Source organism: Cylas formicarius, unplaced genomic scaffold (assembly GCF_029955315.1).
Source record: "Cylas formicarius isolate icCylForm1 unplaced genomic scaffold, icCylForm1.1 PGA_scaffold_12__32_contigs__length_19106922, whole genome shotgun sequence".
NCBI classification, from domain to species: Eukaryota; Metazoa; Arthropoda; class Insecta; order Coleoptera; family Brentidae; genus Cylas; species Cylas formicarius.
This window is the reverse complement of record NW_026844225.1, coordinates 17,779,004-17,799,442: the sequence shown is the minus strand read 5'-3', so window position 1 is coordinate 17,799,442 and position 20,439 is coordinate 17,779,004. Positions and strand designations below refer to the sequence as shown.

Sequence of the window (20,439 nt, the reverse complement as noted above, 5' to 3'; positions counted from 1 at the left end):
AGCGCCTTCCCTTTGAACTCCGCTATTCTTCGATAGAGGGCGCGACGGTGCAGATTTTAAGTTTAACAGACGCGTCGTTCAAACTTTTAGGAACCCAGAAACGCTCATTCGCTGACTTCGTGGAAAACACCATTAGCAAATTTTCCATTCTTGGTGCAATATTTACTAATTAGTATAAATGCGTCATAGAATAATATCGATAATAATACGTATATTTCGGTAGTCTTAACAATTATAAGTCAGCCAGGATGACTGTCTCAAATTAAATTCGTATGGGCAAAAATATCTTTGGATCGCGATTGTCCCAGGAAATGCTATGACTCGCAAATCGCCCGCTTGGTTTATTTGTAGAGCGTTGTACAACGGAACTGTAGTAGTAACAGGTTTTCCCAATGGATTATTGAACGTCGTCGTGGAAAACGTATTTTCCTGTCTTTGTCCTGTTATCGGGTTGATAGCCGAACATCTACTCATCGCCAATATGCAGGATGTGATGTTCTTGAACAGAATTACTTGTTCTTCTTCTAACTGGGCCGGGTTGTCTTCGCTCGCTTGGTTAAAACAGTCCGCTATCTGGAAAATTAGTTTTTCTTAATTTTTCTAATTGTCGAATTTCGTCTTTTATCAAACTTATCATTATGTAATTAAATAGTTTAGCAATTCAAGCGAATTTCTAGCTTATCTATTACGCGGTTCATTAGACGGCTCTGTATTTGAACTTTGCCTGTAATTATCTGAATAGTTTGATTAGACCGTAAATAATTTTGAAAAATAATCATTTAGACGCGTGAATTGCTAACACGTGGTTGTGCAACCCCCCGGGGTGGCCGCAATCCAATGCAGCTTTTATTTTCTGTAGAAAGATCTGCTGATATTGTAAACGTGTGGTTTACCTTCTAAAATTTAATGGTGACCTGATAAACTATAAAGTTGAAGTTCAAGGGCTATCGTCCTTTCATAGGTGTTTTTCAACGATCTGTATATTCCTGATATCTGTTATTAGTTTCTTTCAAAATCGCCAACTTTTCAGCTAATTTTCTAGCACAGCACACTATTTCCAAACCTTTTGGATTCTTCCTGCTGGCCCCTTCAGAGCTTAACTTATTGGTAATAGTTAAGAGGCCAGCAGGATGATTGGCGAAACTTCACCAAATTCGATTCGACAGCAACCGATGCAGCTCTCCTTGATTTGGATGCTCTATTTCTCAGCTTGATAGAATTGTAAATCATTATGGTGATTGTTATGGGTCCCGAGAGTGGCAGGTAGTTGACCTACTTGTGGCTTGGGGTGTTGGTTAGAATTATAGTTACATTTCGTCAGTTGTTCGCAAGTTAGACAGTCAATAATATTGTTCGCGAGGATAATCGCGCCCCGTCGTTTTACCAAAGAGAAGTCGAGGAAGAAATGAAACTGCAATAAATGAGGATGAAAAGACTGCAATTAGAAGAATAATACCCTCGTTTCATGAAAAAATACCTACCTCGGACAAAATAATGTGCAAAATGAAAAAGCAAGATTTCATTGCACCCACGTGGAATGAAAACAGGAATATTTATTATTTGGATGGAACTGGATTAAATGAAGCTTTCATAGAAGGTTCGCAGGAATAAAAGCATACTCAGGAAAAGGTAAAAGATAAATAATTGCTCACAATGGTAGCAAAAATGTATTTATCGGTGGAATCTTACTGTTATTACAACCAAACCGGACTGGAGACTATTATGAAGACATTCCAGCAAATGACGATATTTCCTTCTGTGAATTAAACCCCATAGACTTGGTATGGGCGTAAGTAAAAGTTGTGGCAAGGCATAACAGCACTTTTAAAATAAAGGACGTTGAAACCCACTTGCAAGAGGGAATAAAGACAGTGGATTGTGAAAAATGGAGTAAGTGCGTCGAACATGTGATTGAAATAGAAGCAAGAATGCGGGAAGCTGATAACTTGCTAGGAAACAGTATAGAGTCCCTTATTATTTCCCTGGACTGCAACAACTATCGTTTATCTGACTACTCGGAACATAATGATTAAAATTTACAAATGTTGTAAACAGTAGATATTTTTTATTACAATTTATTTATTGTTACTTTATTGCTTCTTACTTGATTAATATTTAAATTATTTGCGCATATATTATAATATAATTATAATAATCCAAAATTGTTGTGGAAGATTCTTGAATTCTTTTGTTAATTGTTTTTGTCACTTTGTGTATATGTGCAATTTACCAATTACCAATTTATCTGAATTAATACGTCTTATGCAGCGCACAAATCCACAATATCCCGAAACGCATTGTCCGTTTAACGTCTCCGTCGCACCCTAAAACCACCCACGTCATTTAATTTGGTGGTAAAGTCTGTTCATAGATATAAGAAAGTAACTAACTGATACGAATTAAGGAAAGACCCGGGCAAGCTGTAAGAATGAAATATGGCCGAACAGGTCCGTACCTTGCTTAAAATTTAATTATTTGGGGTTTTGTTAGGAAAGATACTGAACAATATTTATTTATTTATGTATGTATTTATGTTTAAATCTAAAATAAAATTACAAATTATTTTTATTACCTACTTAAATGACTTAAAATTATTCACATAATATATCAGTGTCAATATCGCTATCATCGCCTGTTTTAATTGTTATTTGTTCTATATTATTTGCAAAATGGAAATACCGTTGTTCTAGTTTTTCAATATGTTTAACAGAATTTGACCAACTTTGTGGAGGGATGTTAAAAACTTCGGTTTCTGTAAGTTTGATTACATTCGGGTTATCACGGGGAAAAACATTGTTACGACGAATGGCAGATTTCAGTTGGTGCCAAGCATGTTCAATGGGATTAAATATACAGTGGTAAGGTGGAAGCCTTAAAACTGTATGCCCTAGATTTTTTGCATAATTATCCTTTTGTAGGTTCAAGCTTTGTAGCTTTTTGGTATAATCTTCGTGAAAATAAATGTCGTTATTATACATGTAGTTTTGGATTGTTACTTTTGTGTCACATGAGGAAGGGGTTTTAGTCAACTGTCTACTCTGATAATTTGCATTGTCCATTACAATGACGCTATTAGGGGGAATGTTGGGAACTAATTTGTTTTTAAACCAACTTTCAAATAAATCGGCGGTGGTGTCTTCATGGTAATCCAGAGAAGAATCTTTAATATTTTTCGCAGACAGAGAAAGTCCATTTGGAATCCAACCATCTTTAGAGCCAGCATGCAAAATAGTTCTTCTTTTACCTCTTTTTGATGGCGCGTTTGTTTTACACTGATCAGTTGAGTCAACCAAACCCTTTTCCGGGGTATCATAAGTGGCTATTAGGGGGAATGTTGAGAACTAGTTTGTTTTTAAACCAACTTTCAAATAAATCTGCGGTGGTGTCTTCATGGTAATCCGGAGAAGAATCTTTAATATTTTTCGCAGACAGAGAAAGTCCATTTGGAATCGAACCATCTTTAGAGCCAGCATGCAAAATAGTTATTCTTTTACCTCTTTTTGATGGCGCGTTTGTTTTACACTTATCAGTTGAGTCAACCCAACCCTTCTCCGGGGTATCATAAGTGTCGAACCAGGTTTCATGCGAGTAAATAATTGGCCTTTGTTGTTCTCTGTAAATCCTAATTTTTCTAGATATTCCAGTCGCCATTTCCGAATTCTAAAAGATACCACTAAAACTTGCCTTTTGTCAATTTTTTTAAATCTAAAACCCATGTGTTGAATACACTTCCATAAGGTAGTTCTGCCACATTTAAAACCGGTTTCATCTTTTTCAAGCCTCCTAATTAAGATATCTAATGTAGGCACGCTTTGTTCCCCGTAAATTATACGCCGTATTATATCTAGATCACTTTCATCTACACTCGATAAAATGTCATCATCGCTTCTTTTTTTCCTCGCTGAAATGGGATTATTCACAATTTTCCATACAGTTGATGTTGTAATTTTCGCCAATGTGGCCGTTCCTTCTAAAGATGCTTGCTAGCTGGCACTACGTTCGATGAGAGTCAAATAAACATTGTTTATAACTTCTTTGGTCTCAATAGAATAGTGTTTTCTACATTTGGGAGGGAGCATCTCCTGAGATACACTAGACTCGCACATATTTTGCACACGCTGTATTACACACGAAATAAGAATGATTACTAATAAACTTAAACTAAGTAGTATACCAAAGCAAAGAATATTAAACACATGAAGTAAGATTATTTTACCTGAATTTAAATTCCGAAACTTTCGGTAATAATCTTGTTGCGTTGTATGTTAATGACCACCCATCCCATTCAAAAGCAATTGGTCACTTTCTTATATCTACGAACAGACCATAAGTGCATAACTGTCTCGTTTCAGACTTACCGCGATGATATCGGCGCATTCGTCATACCGCGTGTTTCTAAAAAATTGCTCAGCTACGAGTGACAGGGCACTTATCGAAGGTTGATTGTTATTAGCCCTTACGGCGAAACTAAGCCGGTCCACGCACGCCCTTACGGCCGCGCCGCCGGCATTTAAACACGCGAGGGTGAGTAAGCTTAATAATTGACGCCTTAAAAAATGCATTTATTTGAGTTCGTTTCACAATATCTCCCTTAGATACTTACGTATTTTCTTCGCATATGTGTAGGGCTTGATTTTGCGTAATGGGCCCCTTTAAGTCGGTTATCTAAAAAAAACAATAAGGCGCTCGTTTGGAAAAAACCATTACCGTGTTTTTCTATTAAATAAATAACAGGTATTACGTAAAGTTTATCTAAACGACCGGAGATTATTGCAGTTGTTTTTGACTTGAAATTTGCGCATTTTATTTATGAAGCGACGACGCTGTATACGCGACACAGCAAAAGCGATCAAAACACATTATTTACCTGAATAGTCAGTAACAAACCGAATACGCGATACCCCGTGCTCGAAAACATATTTGTCCGTTTGTTTAACGAAAACAAAACGGACGCAAAATTCTGGCTTTCAATAAAATATTGCGGCATTTAACAATTGACCCTCTCCCACCCTGCCTCGTAGCAGAAACAATCTATTGCTTAATATTTTACAAAGCAATTTCATAAACTCGATTTCAAAACATCCGCTATTCGGTCAGTATAGACATTACACGCTACCGAATCATCTTTTATTAATATAATTGAAACACATCGATGAAAAAATGTTCGCCAATAATTCCCGGGGCGTCGATTCCGATTAAATTTAGGCTTAGGTTTTGTTTGTAACATTTTCTAGGATCGATCCATCGTAATAAGAACGATAAAATTTGTCGCTTGTTTATTGTTTTTTTTTTGTATTGCGTTCTAACGTTACGCAAAATTTGAAAATTATGAAAAGATTGCGTCAATTTAATCGGCCCACAATCCCAATGGCGGTGACGTCGGAATTATTTCATTGCAAGTGTAAACAAAGGCGGTCAACGAACTCGCGAAATTTGTTCAAATTACTGCGCAATGACTTCGGAAAATGAGAAGGTACACGTCGTCGGTAGATTTTGAAAATTTCGCATATTTCAATTAAAAAAAAAGCGCGGCAAATTATTAAATGTCTTGCGCGTGTAACAACAAAAACGCTTTTAACTGGGGCGATTAAAATACGTACACGTTGTGTTTACAAACGATTCACGTGGTTTTATTTCCGCTTCGCCTACCTATATTTTAAAAATATTTTTTTCGATACTATCGACACGTGCAGGAAATCAACCCGATTTGTTTCAATTGTGACGCTATGGGTGCATTTGAAGATTTTATTGGAAAACGATTGTTTAAGGGAAATTTAAGGCAAACATTTTATTGAGGCATTCGGGATAGTCCATTTAAATTGATTTCTATTTCTTTGAATTAGGATGTAGCAAAAAAGTTCAGTTGGAAAAACGTGAAAAAAAAAAACAGGTTTTTCCAATAGAATATTTCGATTTTTTTTTAAATAACTTATTAATGTTCTATTATAAAAACTAAAAAGTTTTCGTAAATTGATGTGTCTTATTTTTGATGCTACCTATCCTCAGGCTCGAAATTCGTTAATAAAAAATGTTCCCAAATGAGGCCAACTTTAGGGATGACATTGTATGTGCATCGTCAACTAGATCATCTATATTTTTTGTTACCATTTCGTCGCACTTTCTAAAATAACTGCCTATATACCTTATTAATGCGCATTACGGAGTGTTTACAAATATCTGCGTTGTCGGTTCGTCGCGAAATCTAAATTTATCCACGTCGAGAGGAGAACTTCGCAAGTGTGTTTTCCCCCCCGCCGCGAGGGAAATACGGCGTAGCGGCAACGTCAGATTTTTGACGCGAAACGGCCGCTTACACGGCAGAAACCACGCGACGCGACCATGGCCACTCTCAACGTTATGTAACGCTTCTAGATTTGAGAGAAACAACATGGCTCGCCTGCGGGAAGCGCATGGCATTTTTCGATCGAATTTCGATCCGATTTATAAAAAAAAACAATTTCAAGAAGCAGTAAAACCCATACATATTTGTTTTCTTATTCGTAAATATGTTATTGAGAATAGATTCCATCTAAAATATTCGGTTATCGTTTTCAATGAATTATTTCCTGGTATCGTAATATAACGTGTTTACGAATTTCGCGTGAATAATAATCTGGTTTCCAGCGTAAATAAAACAACGTGCTGAAAAACGATGCAAATATTTATTTATATATAATTAGGATACATGAAACGGTAATACGAAAATATACCATATTTTCATTCTCATAGTTGTCGCCGAATCTATCTGCCGGAGAGACCACGTAGCCCGGGAAAAAATCATTCGAAATGAGGTAAACGTCCATCGGCATCAATCTTAATCATAAATATTTATAATTTTAAATATACAAGTGAATGGAGATAACTAATAGCCAGATTTAGCTGGCAAGTAACAAAATTACATACAATTTATACATAAATGATAGCCTGTAATATAGTTTACAAAAATCACACGTAATTGTATCAGCTAGAAAATATAAAGGTACGTTAATTTTTTTTCCTATGATGGTAATAACGAAATGACGGAGGGGTGAAAACAACCGTGATGATAATTATACAATAACACATATGCGGCATACGATAGATAACGCATTATTAAGTCATAGCTATTAAAAGCGCCAATAATACACGATACGATAATATTACTGTTAAAAAATAAACGAGACAACAACAAAAAGGAAAAGAGGATACACTGGCAAAAGAAAGCGTCCTTTATGATACTTGTGCGATCCGTAGAAAAATTCATGCACGTCTTCCGGACGACGTCGGACGTTCAAATTAACCTCGTATAAACTAACAAATAAATTACTAACACTAGAATAAATATGCCCCGCTCGGAGCATGATATGTCCATCTCCAATACGAGAAATCACAAAAACCGCGACAGGATGCTGCCGCCGCCACTCTTATCTTTCGACAAATCCACTAATGGCGATGCCCGGACTCTTTCTCCTTCATCCTCGATTTCAGTTGTTCCACCTCCGTTGTAAGTCTGACGATTTGCGAGTGCAGTTTGTGGTTGCTGGCAACGGTGCCGCCTCCGTCGACCGCCTCCTGTATAGCTTGGAGCTGGGACTGTTTCTGAAGGGTTTGAAGGGTGGCGGCGGCCTGCGAAGCCGACCATTCGGCGCCCAGCGAAATACCAGAGTCGCGCTCGTCGCTGGACCCTTCGCCGTCCCACGGCGGGCTGGCACGCGGACCGGGCTCCTGTTTAATGTTTTGGAGGGCCAGGAGGGCGGTAGCGGCATCTTTGTCGCCCAGATGGGACTTGTGACGCAACTTCAGCGGAAGACTGTTGTTGGTTTCGCACGTGGTGAGCGCCACGGGAGCGCTGCTTTCATCGCCGGAGTTGCTGGATATCTCGAACGGCGAATGGGGGGACTGCGCTCCTCTAGATCGGGACCTGTTCGACAAGTTCAGCACGTTGTTGGAGTCGTAATGGACCGGGGCGTGGTAAGACAGGGGATAAGGATGATGGTATTCCGGGTGTTCTCTGTACGCGGGCTCGATATGCGCCGGCGGATGCAAGATGTTGTGCGCGTGCTGCATGGGCTGCGGCGAAGGAGAACCCAACACCGGTTGGTGAATCACCGGCGTGGGAATCGGACTTTGCGGCCCGAAAAGAATCGGCGGCGGGTGCGTCAACTTTTGCCTTTTGGTTAAGCTGAGAACTTGCTCGCTGGTCGGTAAATTGGCCAAAACTTTCTCGACGCAAACCACGTTCTCGCCGCAAATCCCGTATTCTTCCCTGATCGCTTCCAGCTGTGCCTTCAGTATAGCGTTCTCTTTGGTCAATTCGACGACCCTCTGTTCGAGCACCATGTCGTTGAATCGGCGCTTTTCGCGCGACCTCTTCGCCGCCTCGTTGTTTCTTCGCCTCCTGTCCCAATAGTTGTCGTCTTTCTTGTTCTCGGGCGTGAATTCCCGTTGTTTCCTTTGGGAGAAGAGCTCTTTGTGTTTCACCGCCGACATCGCGTAATGGTCCGATCCGGGAGTGGTCGACGTCGGTAACATTTCGCGTCCGTGACTGGCCGGCATGTTCGAATTGAGCTGAGGAACTTCACCGTTTACGGGGGATCCACTTTGTCCGCGTCCAACGAATTCCGCAACCATTATATGTTGTTTTAATACATCTGAAACAAGAGAGAAGGAAGGACGTTAACGCCGGTGTCGGAACGGGCTAAAAACGTGACCGTAATTTGTTTACGTAACATTGTGGCTAAATGTGATTGTCTACGGTGCGCGTCTATTATTGTATTAAGGCAACGTGTTCGACCACGTGTTCGTTCGGTCGACGCCGAGGGACGCCGGAACGTTATAAGCGTACAGCGTGTCCTCGAATCATTTTTGCACATTTTATTACATAAATATAAATTACGAACAAACCCAAAGAATTGGATGTATTGATCTAGCAGGCGCAAGTGTCAACCACGTAGGAGTGTTCACTGTTCAACGTACAAAATGTTAAACTAAAATCAGAGAGGTAATTAAAAAGTACTATTTACAAGTCTTCCCTTGACGACGTTTCGCCAACTACCCTATTGAAACACTTTTTCGTGATAAAATCGTTGCAATGAATAAGTAAAATATAAGTAAGTAATAAATAAGTAAGGGTTAAAACAATTACAAAAATGGATAAAATGAAAAACACGAAAATCGGGAAAGCATACGTACACACACACTACAACAAGATTGGCAAGTGCAAGACAGGCAAAACATGTATGGGAAGCAAAAAGACAGAAAAGAGAGAAACGTGGAAAACCAAGTAAAACCAATTGCTAAAATCCTGCTAAAAAACAGGGACACCATGGAGCGAACCAAAGACTGTGTCAGTAAATAAATAAGAATGGACAAATTTGCATTAATAATGGTTATAATCCCACACCATATGTAATGGTAATTTATAAAAAAATAAAATACATGATATTTTTGTTTTGAGGTAAACGGAGAACCGTTGATTTTTACTACGTTAAGACTCAACAATATATATTTATAAGTTGTGTAAACGTGTTAAACTTTAAGGTTAGGAAATGACTGTGCGAATCATACGTCCTATGTATATTTAACATATTGCCTTGTCTTCAAGAAATAAATTCAACAATCGTTGTCGCTTTGTATATGGCTTAAGGAAAAAGGAAAAAAATCAACGAATTAAGCATTCGTATTTGGAGTTTATTTATAAATTCTTACAAAGGTCCACTACGCCGAATCTCAAAGAAAAAATATTTTTTCGCAGTGAAACTAGGGTTTACGGGTTAACTGTATCTTAGTCAATAAACTATAAAATCAATATAGAGATTATTTCGTGTTATCATGACAGGATATGTTTCGTAGAAGTATAAAAATATGCTCTAATATTGATAAAAATGACTTGGATTCGGTTTTTCTGTCATTTTTCCATTTTTATTGTTAATTTTATATAATATTTTTTAGCGTACTTTCTTATATTCTTTTTTTTCCTGTTTTGTTCATTATATAATAGGTTATTAATGAGCAGTGAGGCCGCTCGAAAGAAAGCAATAACTTCGTTAGAATGTGAAATCTGTTTGATAGTGTATATCTTCATTACCAAACCGAACAAAACGAACAAGAGCGGTTTAAAAGTGCTTGAAAAAGAGACCACGACAATGGACATTATTTAAAAACGCAAATTAGAATATTTGGGACACATAGTGGGGTCTGCTTCAGAGAGGTCTTAGGCAGACGCCCGCAGAATGTACTGGTTGAAAAACCGCATCTACACAAGGATTATATAGAAAAGCAGCCTGTCAAGTTCAAATCGCTTTGCTTATCGCCAATATCCGAAACGGATAGGCGATTTTAGAAGAAGACGGAACATCCGATTAAAGTTTTTCCAATAATGGCCATTATTATAATTTCTATTGCATTTTTCTTAATTTTTTCGTTTCGTTGACCATTAATGTCTAACAAATTTAATACACGTTGAAGGAAACAGTCACACTTACCACGCCACCGATTCTAATAAAAATAGATTTCGCGGAATGTGAACCACCTTGAGAAATTGGCTCACGTGTACCCATCACGATTTTTCTATGGAAAAAGTGTAACGAGATTTCCGCATCGTTTGACGCGGAAATCAGTCATTGCCTCGAGGGGATTCGGATTTTTCGCTGGATATTTCCGATAAAATCGCGTATATAAACTTTAGCGAGCCACGGTGTATCGCAACACGCAACCACGGGTCACATAATATTAAGCAAATAATGAAAAGCAACGGTGTCAAATTCTTATAGTCGGTATAATAATAACGGACAAGCGGCATTAAAAATGCGCCCGTTTGAGAACGATAGCGGTAACGAATTTGTTTATAAATTGCAAAACCGAATACGTTTAAGCGACCTGGACGGTTTTTACCGTTAACGGACGCCTACGTCGCGGCGACGTCGTCTCGTCTTTTTTCAATTTCTTTTTTTTTATTACCCAGACACGTGCACGCGCCGCAACGTACTTGTTGCGTTCCTCGACTTTATTGTTGTTCCGCAACAGCGGATCCGTTACACTTATAAAATGTTGCCCCGATAATTATTGCATTATCTGTTATAAATATCGTCGACGTGGAAAAATGGGCCGCCACGACAACGCGAGAGAGCCCGGCATTTCCTATGATTCATTCGGTAAACGAAGTGTCGAAGCGCAAAGCGGAAATACGCGGACATGTTTCAGGAGTGAGGAGGCGGGACAAGATCTCTGGCGAGAGCATCGCAGCGAATCTAGGCTAGTGGAACTCAGTGACCTACAACACTCGAATCACGGCTAGAACCGTTCCAGTTTCGTTGCATAATGTCGTAGGCAATTGCGCAATGAATCGGGCGAACTCTTTTGTTTACATGCGCGACAGTGCGCTATCGAGGCTTAAGCGGCGAAATATATATCTCGAAAACGCAGAAAACAAAAGCCGATCGCGATGATTTAACCGTATAATGCCGCATTACTCATTAACGGTACGACGCGATGTATCATAGATACAATGAAGCAATCGCTATTAAATTATACAACGGATTTACTATTGTTGCGTCGCTGTTCAACGCGCGAAAACCGAATTAAGTGGAAATAACTGTAGACGGGCAGCGACGAATATTTATGGAGCGGAACCGTCGTCGTTCGATTTAATAACAAATAAATAACAAATAATAGTTATTCGAACTCACCCGACGAACTATATCGATTTTGAATGGGGGCGAATTCGAATTTGTCGCACGCCGTGGAATTGAGGTCACTGTCTCTCTTCTTTTGTCGGGGAAAACAAATAATCGCCGATCCAAACAATAAACGTGTAATAACGTATATCTCTATATATATGTATGTACGACCGTCAGCAAATAAAGTTCGCCGAGAACTGAATCGACTTGCTCCAACCGCGACCGCGAATCGTTTGAGATTATTCGCGACGCGTATCGGGAGTAGTAGTGGTAGGATTCACCGCGTTGCCAGTTTCCACGATTTGTCGCCGCGTTCGGCGAGTTAGACGAAATTGCGCGCCACCTCCGAATTCATTTTTAGGTGAGGTCGTTTCGAAAAAAACGACGTGGGACACACAGGTTCGACGTTGCCGAATTACATTAAAATCTCTCGTCAGGGTCCTAAATGTCGTACGGTCTGGTTTCTTTTTCTCATCGACAAGGTGACACAGCCACATCATTTTCAGGTTATTCTTCTTATTTATTATTATTATTATTATGATATCGCTTTATTGCAATACATCACAAGAGGCGAAATTCAAGTTACACTTCCTCACTTAAACTACAACTGCCGTATACTATTTATTTGTTAATTCTTAATTAGTAAAGTCAAATATTTGCATTAATTTATTTATATAAAAATAATTATATAACAAAAGAAGAAAAAGGGCGGCATGCACTCAAGGCAATGCATATGCAGGGATTTCGAATGACGTTTTTAAATATTAAAAAAAGGTAAAATCTCAAGAGTAGGAGGAGATATCTAAAATCAAATTGGTTTTTTAGATGCTGTAAGATGATAATATCGCTTTTTCTTCTTAGTTTGTTCAATAAAAATAAGGGCGTTTCTTGTAGCTGATTAAGGGCATGATTCCGTAGATGATATTAAGAAAAAAAAACCGTATATATCATGTACGTTATCTACAGGGTTTTGAAATTTAAATAAAAATGGGGTTTCCTGACTTTGCTTTTTTATGGAAATTATTTTTCTACTTTCTGGAGTCCGGATAAGCACGAAAAAAAAAAAAGATACGCCCCTGCATTGTTCAATTTTTTTTATCGCCATTCAGTTCTTAGTAAAAACGATCTTTCGGGTTTGTGTCACGAGATTTGCAGCGAAAAAATTAAAAGGCAATAAATATTTTATTTAATCGTTAGAGTTACATAATAAATAATCGTAATTTACTATTGAATATGAAACACTAACATTAAACGACGTGAATGTTGTTCATCATCATATGGGGAAGATAAACAATTCATCTCAAGAAATACCTGCAGCAACTCGGCATCCAACTGCTCAAAACAAAATTCTAGTAAAATAAATAACTTGGATATAAGGATTAATAATATACCAATAATCCAACAAACTTGTGTTAACAATTTGGGAGTGAAGCTATTTAAAAATTGAAGATTCGCAAGCCGAAGTTTTCTTAATAAAAATATTTAAAACATGGTATACGAATCTTTAGTTCTTTTACATTTTCTTTGTCGTGACATCGTATAGACAACCTTTTTAATGCATTGGATTGCTCAAATATGACTATGAATATATGTAGGATCGTCGTAAGCATCATTTTCTCAAAATTATCACGTTAAATGCACCCACATATTTATCTAACGAACTAATTAGGCTTTCCACTGTCCACTTTCGAATTCCTAAACACAAATTTTAGAAATGCTTTTCCCACTGTTAAAGCTGACACTTTACAGGCTCCTTCTTGTATTATGGAAACCTTTCCAGGCCACAGTTTTTCACATTAAATTATCAAGTTTTCCTTCCTTCTACTATATATTTTTTTAATTCTGCGTTTTGCTATTTCATTTTGCAATTACTTGACCAATAAAGATCATTTATTATTATCGTTATGAAACACCGTGGATATTTGAAATCTGGCAGTTTTTATGTTTAAACAGTAACGTCACACGAAGGAATATTTTTCCAAAATATTAAAAAATATATATAACAATTTCGGACAATCATCGTACTTCTAGCTATTTTTGGGTTCGTTGAGGTGTGGAATTTGAACCGCGACTTTTGATAAATCCATTCTCATTATGCGTGCAAAATTGCGAAACGTTGCGTAAATGTGGCAACGCCGTTGGACGACCCGCGAATCGAGCCGTCGCGTCGGTAACGACTGCGTGTCCCGAACGCCATCAAAATATATGATAAAAGCGAGACGGGGAAAACTGCATAAAGTGAGGACAACACCCTCACTGAGTCACCAATCAGAGCGGTGACAGGTCACCTTTCCGACCGCTTTGTTACGTAAGAAACGGCGGCACCCCGGGACCTGTCTAGCCGTCTGGATTGGAACTGGAAGAAAGGAATCTTCCAGTTCGGCTCGTTTTTTTCGTTTATCCGCTGTCTCTATACCGGGCGGTTCACGCACAATACACAAAATTCTAATCAACTTTAACGATTTTTTTTAAAAATAATTAATTTAATTTTCACCACCAAAAATCGCCACGTAGGAAGTAAACCAGCAAAAAAGCATTCAAGTTCATACTTAAAATATGTGTTTTTAGTGTACAAAGACAGTTAAGGTATTAGATGAGATATTAAGTAAAGTGGTGGAAAAAAGTATGTAAACTTTTAATGTTTTTAATCTTCATCCGTTAAGAGATGCCGTTGATATACATTTTGACGACGTTTAACAAATATCAAGGAAGGTTTGTTTTTTTTCCGATAAGGAATTTCTGGTTGGAAATCATAAATTTTGTTTTCAAACTTATTCAGAATAGTTATTTGTCTTGCCCAGTCACCGCTACATTTCATCTGATGTCGGACAAAAAATTGCAGATTCATTTAAAATGGGAAAAAAAAAATAAAATAAATTAGCCTTGTTTGGATTTGATGGAAGATAATATATAAGAAGACCGATTGGTGTGAAGCAAAATACCAAATTCTTACTCTGAAACACGGCGTAGGAAACATGATAGTCTGGGGATGGTTTTCGAGATTTAGAACAGGGCCAATAATTCACGTATTTGTTTCTCTAGAGCAGGGGTCTCCAAACTACGGCCCGCGGGCCACATCCGGCCCGCGGAGAGCTTGTATACTTGAAAGAAAAATCTACTAGAGATTAGATGTTGTTTATAGCAAATAAATTTAGTTTACTGAAGTAATCTATTTTTACGTTGAATATTAATTAATATGACATCTACATTGATATGGTCATGTGCTAACTACTCATAACATTGTTGTAGGTTATTATATACTAACCAACAAATTATTGAAATGAATTCAACCATGGCCCTTAGAATTTCTTGGCGTGATCAATATGGCCCTAAGGCTGAAAAGTTTGGAGACCCCTGCTCTAGATGTAGGTACGGATTGATTTTTCATTGTCATCGACTAGTGTGTTTAGTTGTCAAGTGGAACTTATCGCTTGATAACGGCTAGTGATACTTTCTGGAAGAAACGTCGTGTTAAATACATTTTTATTTGATTTTTTTTTAAATATGAATAATTGTTGAGCAAATATAGGGGAAATTCCAAAATCGAGCAAGGTCGCATTTGTCAAAATCTAGCATTTATTATTACGGTCGTAAACCAAACTTAAAGATGTCTGGTTTTTTCGGGTTAGTTGTGTAATGGGCTGCTCAATGACGTGTCGTCTGAAAAACAAAAAAAATGGGATTCACATGCGCTTTGTTTCGCAATAATGTAACGCATTAAACGCGATAGGATTTTTTCGAAATACACGCTTTATCGCGTACCGGGCTTCGAATTACTTGTCAACTCGCTTTGTTAGGTAATTTCGAGATAACGAATAATATCGCATTATCGCGAAAAGGAAAATACCCTCCGTTTTGACGTAGTCGCTAGGGTGTAAAATCGCACGGACCGTAAGTAAAGTCGAACACGTGTCGTAAAAAATACGCCGTTTATTTCGCGGCGTCCGCTACGCGCTAATTCTTAGATCAAAAACAATAATACGATAGATAAATAATAAAGATTTTGCCAAAACATTGCGTCGCATATCGCGCGTGTGTAGAACCTGCGCCGCGATTAATGCTTTTCCGGAAATTACGTAGACGCGGGATTTGTATATTTTACGTATTACGTGCACAGCAATATTGCCACGAACTCGATAAACCGAACGCTTAACGCTTATTATTTAAGTTATAAATACGTACTAGACAAGGAATTGCGCAAATTCGCCACTCTTCTACACGAAAACAAAATAATTCTATTGCGTAATAATATTAGTCAGCGCGTTCCGCGAATTTTGACCTCTCCTATTAGTTCGTTCGAAGTTCTCTATTTAGTTTCGTTTTGTTTCGGCGTAGTTGTTATAATCCGACAAAGCGACTTTCCTTCCTAGTTTTCGGGCGAAATTTGTTTTTGAAAAATGCATCATTACGTTGACCTCTGCGCGCTATTTTTATATGCTTACGTCTATAGAAATTGAGATACTCGACATAAAACTGTATCCATGCGACTTGTTTTTCAATATTTTATCACTGGAATAATAAAAAAACGCATTCAATGTCATTCATTCGTCGTCGTGGCCTGTAACAATTATAATGTCGAGATGGTGTTGACATAGGTTAGGGACCAAGCATCATGCGAAGCAGCAAAACATATTTTTACAGATATTAACGTTCGTCTTCATTGTGTCAAAGTGGAAGCGGGCCAGGGGTGGACTCGCGTCCTCGATTTTCCGCCCAGGGTCGTTATTCTTGAATTTTACGGAATAGAAATGAATGAAAATGAAAACCGAAAATGTGCTTATTTAAATTAACAAAAATTCTTGTTTAACCACGTGTTGGTGTGGTCAATAATATTTTTCTGTTACATACGAAATCATCAGATGTAGATTGTTATTGTATGGTATATTTGTTGTATTTATTTTATTAGAGTTGGTGTAGATACTAATTATTTCGGAACAGGTGCAATAATGAAATAAAATAGGGGTCCTGAAGCTATTAGATAATAAATACCGCTATAAAAATGCCGCATCCGGCCACTTTGGTAGTAGGATGGCGCAAAGTGTTTGGCAGGGCCTCTATTTCTCTTGCCGTTTGACTATAAAAACCACAGAATAAAATATTATGGGGGATGAAATACCAACGTTCAGTGGTGAAAAATTGGCATCATATAATTCTTGTTTCATTTCAAAGAATACAGAAATTTTTGGGGAATATAAATCCTAAAATACTGATAGTGTTATATATTTCTTTGCCTTTGCGAGATATCTATATAGCACTAACCGCACTGTTTAGGGGGTCATGTAAAATTTTTCTTTTTATCAAAAATATGGCCACTTATGATGAGTGTCGAATAAAAAATCGTCTTTTTAAAAATACGAGTTTCACATTTTGAAATAAAATTGTACCGCGAGTTTATTTAGTTTTTCTTCCGTCGCATTCAATTTTCCGGTTTTGAAAAACACTGCGTAATTGGTTTCGCGTCTCCGCCGCAGTATTTTAGTTTATTGTTTTCGTAGCCTACATACTTTTGCAGATAGCATGCCTAACAGAATTTCTAGAGGCCAATAAAACGTTCGGAGATAGTGCGCATACTTTCGCATTGCTTTCTCTGAACTCGATACGCCGTAACATGCGGATTTTGAGCGTAGAAAACTAGATTCGTTTTTCCGATAATTGTGCATCTGTTACGTCGATAATTGCCGTTCGATTTGGTGGTTCGGTTGGGACGCGTTTGCATTCAAAAGCCCCATTACGTACTTAAATAATATCTATTATATCACAATACGTACACCGCATCAGAGCACATAAATAAATTGCCTAAATATGCAAAAGATATTCGTACAAGGTGTCCCAGTTCAAAATAAGAAAGTTAGTGTCAATGTTCGGGAAACGGAAGTGGCAGCCGGGTCGACGGTTTTTATTCGGGTTTGGGACTCGAAATCGTTTTTCTTGCTTACCTACTGCGTTCGCGATCGCGACTTTAAATAGTGATTCATTGAATTAAAAGGAAAAACTTATTTCGACGTTGCCGTGAAAACAACTGACTCAACCCGATTGCATAATGTCTCGTAAAAATATTATCGTCCCGTGAAATGGAAAATTTAAAAACTCGTTCTTATTTTTTTTTTCTGGCAAGTAACCGTATTTATTATAAATTAAATATGGTCAGGACCAAACGTTCGGGACGGATTTAGTTGCGAGGATATTACCTCGGAACGCGTACCGTATGAGGTTACAAATACGGCGTGTGACATAATAAAAATGTATCTTTATACGACATTACAGAAGGCCACATCCGACCCGTTCGAAAAAAATATTTCCTAATATAATTTAATCACGGTTGATACATTCGGCTTCAAGGCTGCGGATTTTGAGAAATCCATTTGCGGCAATACCTGCTACGTTAGCGGAAACAACTCGGATCACGCTGAGGCCATTACTTGGAAACCTTGTCGGCTGAGGTCGCCTTGTTTGCACGGTACTTTTTTTAATAAAATAAAATCGGCTCCGCTTCTATTTTTGCGACACGCCAGACGTTCCGCTGGGAGGGTCGCCGTTTCACACCCAACGGCATATCCCGATTGTTATTGTTGTTCCTTAAACGCGCTTGCCAAAATGCCATCCCGATTGCGTCATAACAAAGACGATATTATATTTTACTAGCATCTTTAGATTTATTTCTCTTAAACTCTCCGTTAGAAGTGGTAAATGCGGGAGCTGTTTTTAGATCAGAAGCGAAACGTTTTCTAGAAACTTCTGGGAGAATGTCGGGCACATCCTTATACTTTCTCCGCACTAGGCGTTTCAAATCGCATCAAAATACAATGGATTCAAATCGGGTGAATTCGACGGCTGCACGAATTTGCGTCAATATAAACGGTTGACGTCAGCGTCTCGGGATTATATGGTAGTTTGTTGCATTTTTTGCATTGTTAATTCATGCGATGCACGCATAGAGTCGGGTAAAGAAATTCCCTAACACGCGTAAATTTAATACCGGAGACACCCGGACAAACAAAAATAAAATATGGCGCGATTACCTTTTATTTTATGAAAATATTTGGAGGCATTGTTAATGCGTCGCAAGATCGTCGCACTTCAAAAAAAAAAATGGCCGGCCTGTTAAATTCGTTCTGCAAATTTGGTTTGCAACCGGGTTCAACGCACCTTCGGTTTACTCGTTTTAACTGGCCCGAAATTAAAATCGAAATTATAAATTATAATTCGCTCCATTATTTTCGGAATAAATTTCCCGCCGATATTTAAAAACGTTGAGTTTTCTTTTGACATTGTTTTATAAATTCCCGATACATCGAGCAAATGTTTTCTGTAATTAATTTAATATAATTAATAATAATTTACTTGTGTCTGTTTATGAGCTTGGGAGTAGTAGATTTTTTTAAAACCCACTTAATTCATTAATTACGTTTTTATTTAAAATGTGGGTGATACTTAGCCCATTGTCCTTTTTTTTTTTTGATAATAAATACGAGATTCGTCCCGGATCGTCATTTACATTTTTTTTGGTGATCAAACTCGTTTTGTAGATAGACTTAAAGGTCTCCTTTGTTCTTTTGATAAGGAGAACTTTCCATGGAAATATATAAGTTCTCATCGATCGGTTAGTGGCGTTTTTTTGATGTCTTGTACAGGGGAAAAAACGGTGGAGAAGTCGCGGGTGTTCGAAACTTACCAGGATTTTGTGGGAACATTAATCCGTTGTCGGAATGGATGGTCGGCATGATAAAAGGTCCGGGACCGGAGGGCCGGAGATGGTGGTGCAGCGAAGCAATGGTTACGCCTTAAATCGTCACTACTCACATTCACAAACGCACCACAGTTTTGCGTTGGGGACGCGTGCAGGGGCGGGCAGCCGTACGCATTTAGATAAACAACGGGCACGAGCAGCAACAACCGCGTTCGTCGTCGTCGAGATGAAGAAATAAAATACCGAGTAGGTTTGCGAACCAAGCGATTGCGTTAATGAAACGATGTTAAGTGGAGTGCAACACAAGCGTGCCACCGAGAAACGGAGAGAAGCGGATCGCTCGCTTGCTTCGCTGCCAGCAAGTTCGCCAACGTCTGCTGTCAAGAGTCAAGTTGACGGTCGCGGACTATACACTAGCTACCAGCCAGCGAATAAAGGATGTAAAAGTATGAGATAGTGACCTACATGCTCGCGAAGTAGTGGCAGAAACGAAGAAAGCAAGTCGAACAGTACACGGGCCCGGAGAAAGGGATACCAGGAGGAAACGCGGCCATATAAGTAATACGTAGTAGTTACGTTAGATTACCACGACACATAATATGTTTGCGTCCTCAATTTCATATTATGTACCGGCCCGCCGTTGCTATATACTTTCTGCGGACCTACTTCTGCCCGTTTGCCGATTGCATTCTTGGATAAAAATGAAACCGGTCACTATCACGGTCTCTTTCGCTGTCAATGTCAACGTCGTTTCGCATCTGTTCCTTTCGGTACCGTTAAAACGATACATTTTCGAAATCGAACGATTAACAACGCGTCGTGAAGGGTTGCGACATACCTGCGTCGTTAACAATAACGAAAAAGCTTCCCAAAAAAATTTTTCAACGGTTTGCTTTTTCATTTTTCATATTTCTCAAAAATCGAAACGTTGTTAATTTTTTTTTCGGCTTTTATTTATTAATCGAAAGTTAGGCGATATGCAAAAATTAATACTAGCGGATCTACGCTGGTAAATTAAAAAGAAAAAAGAAAATTTTGTATTAGATATTAAGTGAATTTGTTATTATTAAATGTTTCGAGAACAAATAAAGCGAC

At 38.3% G+C, this 20,439-nt stretch overlaps 2 protein-coding genes across 5 annotated transcripts; both read right to left on the bottom strand.

Annotated features, from left to right (window-relative positions):
* Positions 1-103: 103 nt before the first annotated feature.
* On the bottom strand, positions 104-6,218 carry LOC132695554 (uncharacterized). Of its 3 annotated transcripts, none has more exons than XM_060659868.1 (5): positions 6,143-6,218; positions 4,604-4,665; positions 4,359-4,548; positions 2,238-2,324; positions 104-573 (listed from the first exon to the last, which is right to left on the bottom strand). In XM_060659868.1, exons 1-5 carry the CDS (start codon positions 6,155-6,157, stop codon positions 226-228), a joined length of 702 nt encoding a protein of 233 aa, XP_060515851.1. In that variant the 5' UTR covers positions 6,158-6,218; the 3' UTR covers positions 104-225. The 3 variants fall into 3 exon arrangements, with proteins under 3 accessions (XP_060515851.1, XP_060515848.1, XP_060515849.1); XM_060659865.1 differs by lacking the exon at positions 6,143-6,218 and adding an exon at positions 4,868-5,265; XM_060659866.1 differs by lacking the exons at positions 2,238-2,324; positions 6,143-6,218 and adding an exon at positions 4,868-5,265.
* A 438-nt stretch (positions 6,219-6,656) lies between these two features.
* Positions 6,657-20,082, bottom strand: LOC132695553 (uncharacterized). 2 transcript variants are annotated; one of them, XM_060659863.1, is made up of 2 exons: positions 19,330-20,082; positions 6,657-8,630 (listed from the first exon to the last, which is right to left on the bottom strand). In XM_060659863.1, exons 1-2 carry the CDS (start codon positions 19,376-19,378, stop codon positions 7,423-7,425), a joined length of 1,257 nt encoding a protein of 418 aa, XP_060515846.1. In that variant the 5' UTR covers positions 19,379-20,082; the 3' UTR covers positions 6,657-7,422. The 2 variants fall into 2 exon arrangements, with proteins under 2 accessions (XP_060515846.1, XP_060515847.1); XM_060659864.1 differs by lacking the exon at positions 19,330-20,082 and adding an exon at positions 11,667-11,890.
* Positions 20,083-20,439: the final 357 nt, after the last annotated feature.

Bases quoted from the DNA above. Each gene is read 5' to 3' on its own strand.
- LOC132695553 (XM_060659863.1), bottom strand. From the start codon at position 19,378: ATGCCGACCATCCATTCCGACAACGGATTAATGTTCCCACAAAATCCT. The intron at 8,631-19,329 runs GTAAGTTTCGAA...CTCTTGTTTCAG, and splicing joins AATGTTCCCACAAAATCCTG to ATGTATTAAAACAACATATA.
- LOC132695554 (XM_060659865.1), bottom strand. From the start codon at position 4,987: ATGCCGCAATATTTTATTGAAAGCCAGAATTTTGCGTCCGTTTTGTTT. The intron at 4,666-4,867 runs GTAAATAATGTG...TGTTTTTTTTAG, and splicing joins GTTTGTTACTGACTATTCAG to ATAACCGACTTAAAGGGGCC. The intron at 4,549-4,603 runs GTAAGTATCTAA...GCATTTTTTAAG, and splicing joins CACATATGCGAAGAAAATAC to GCGTCAATTATTAAGCTTAC.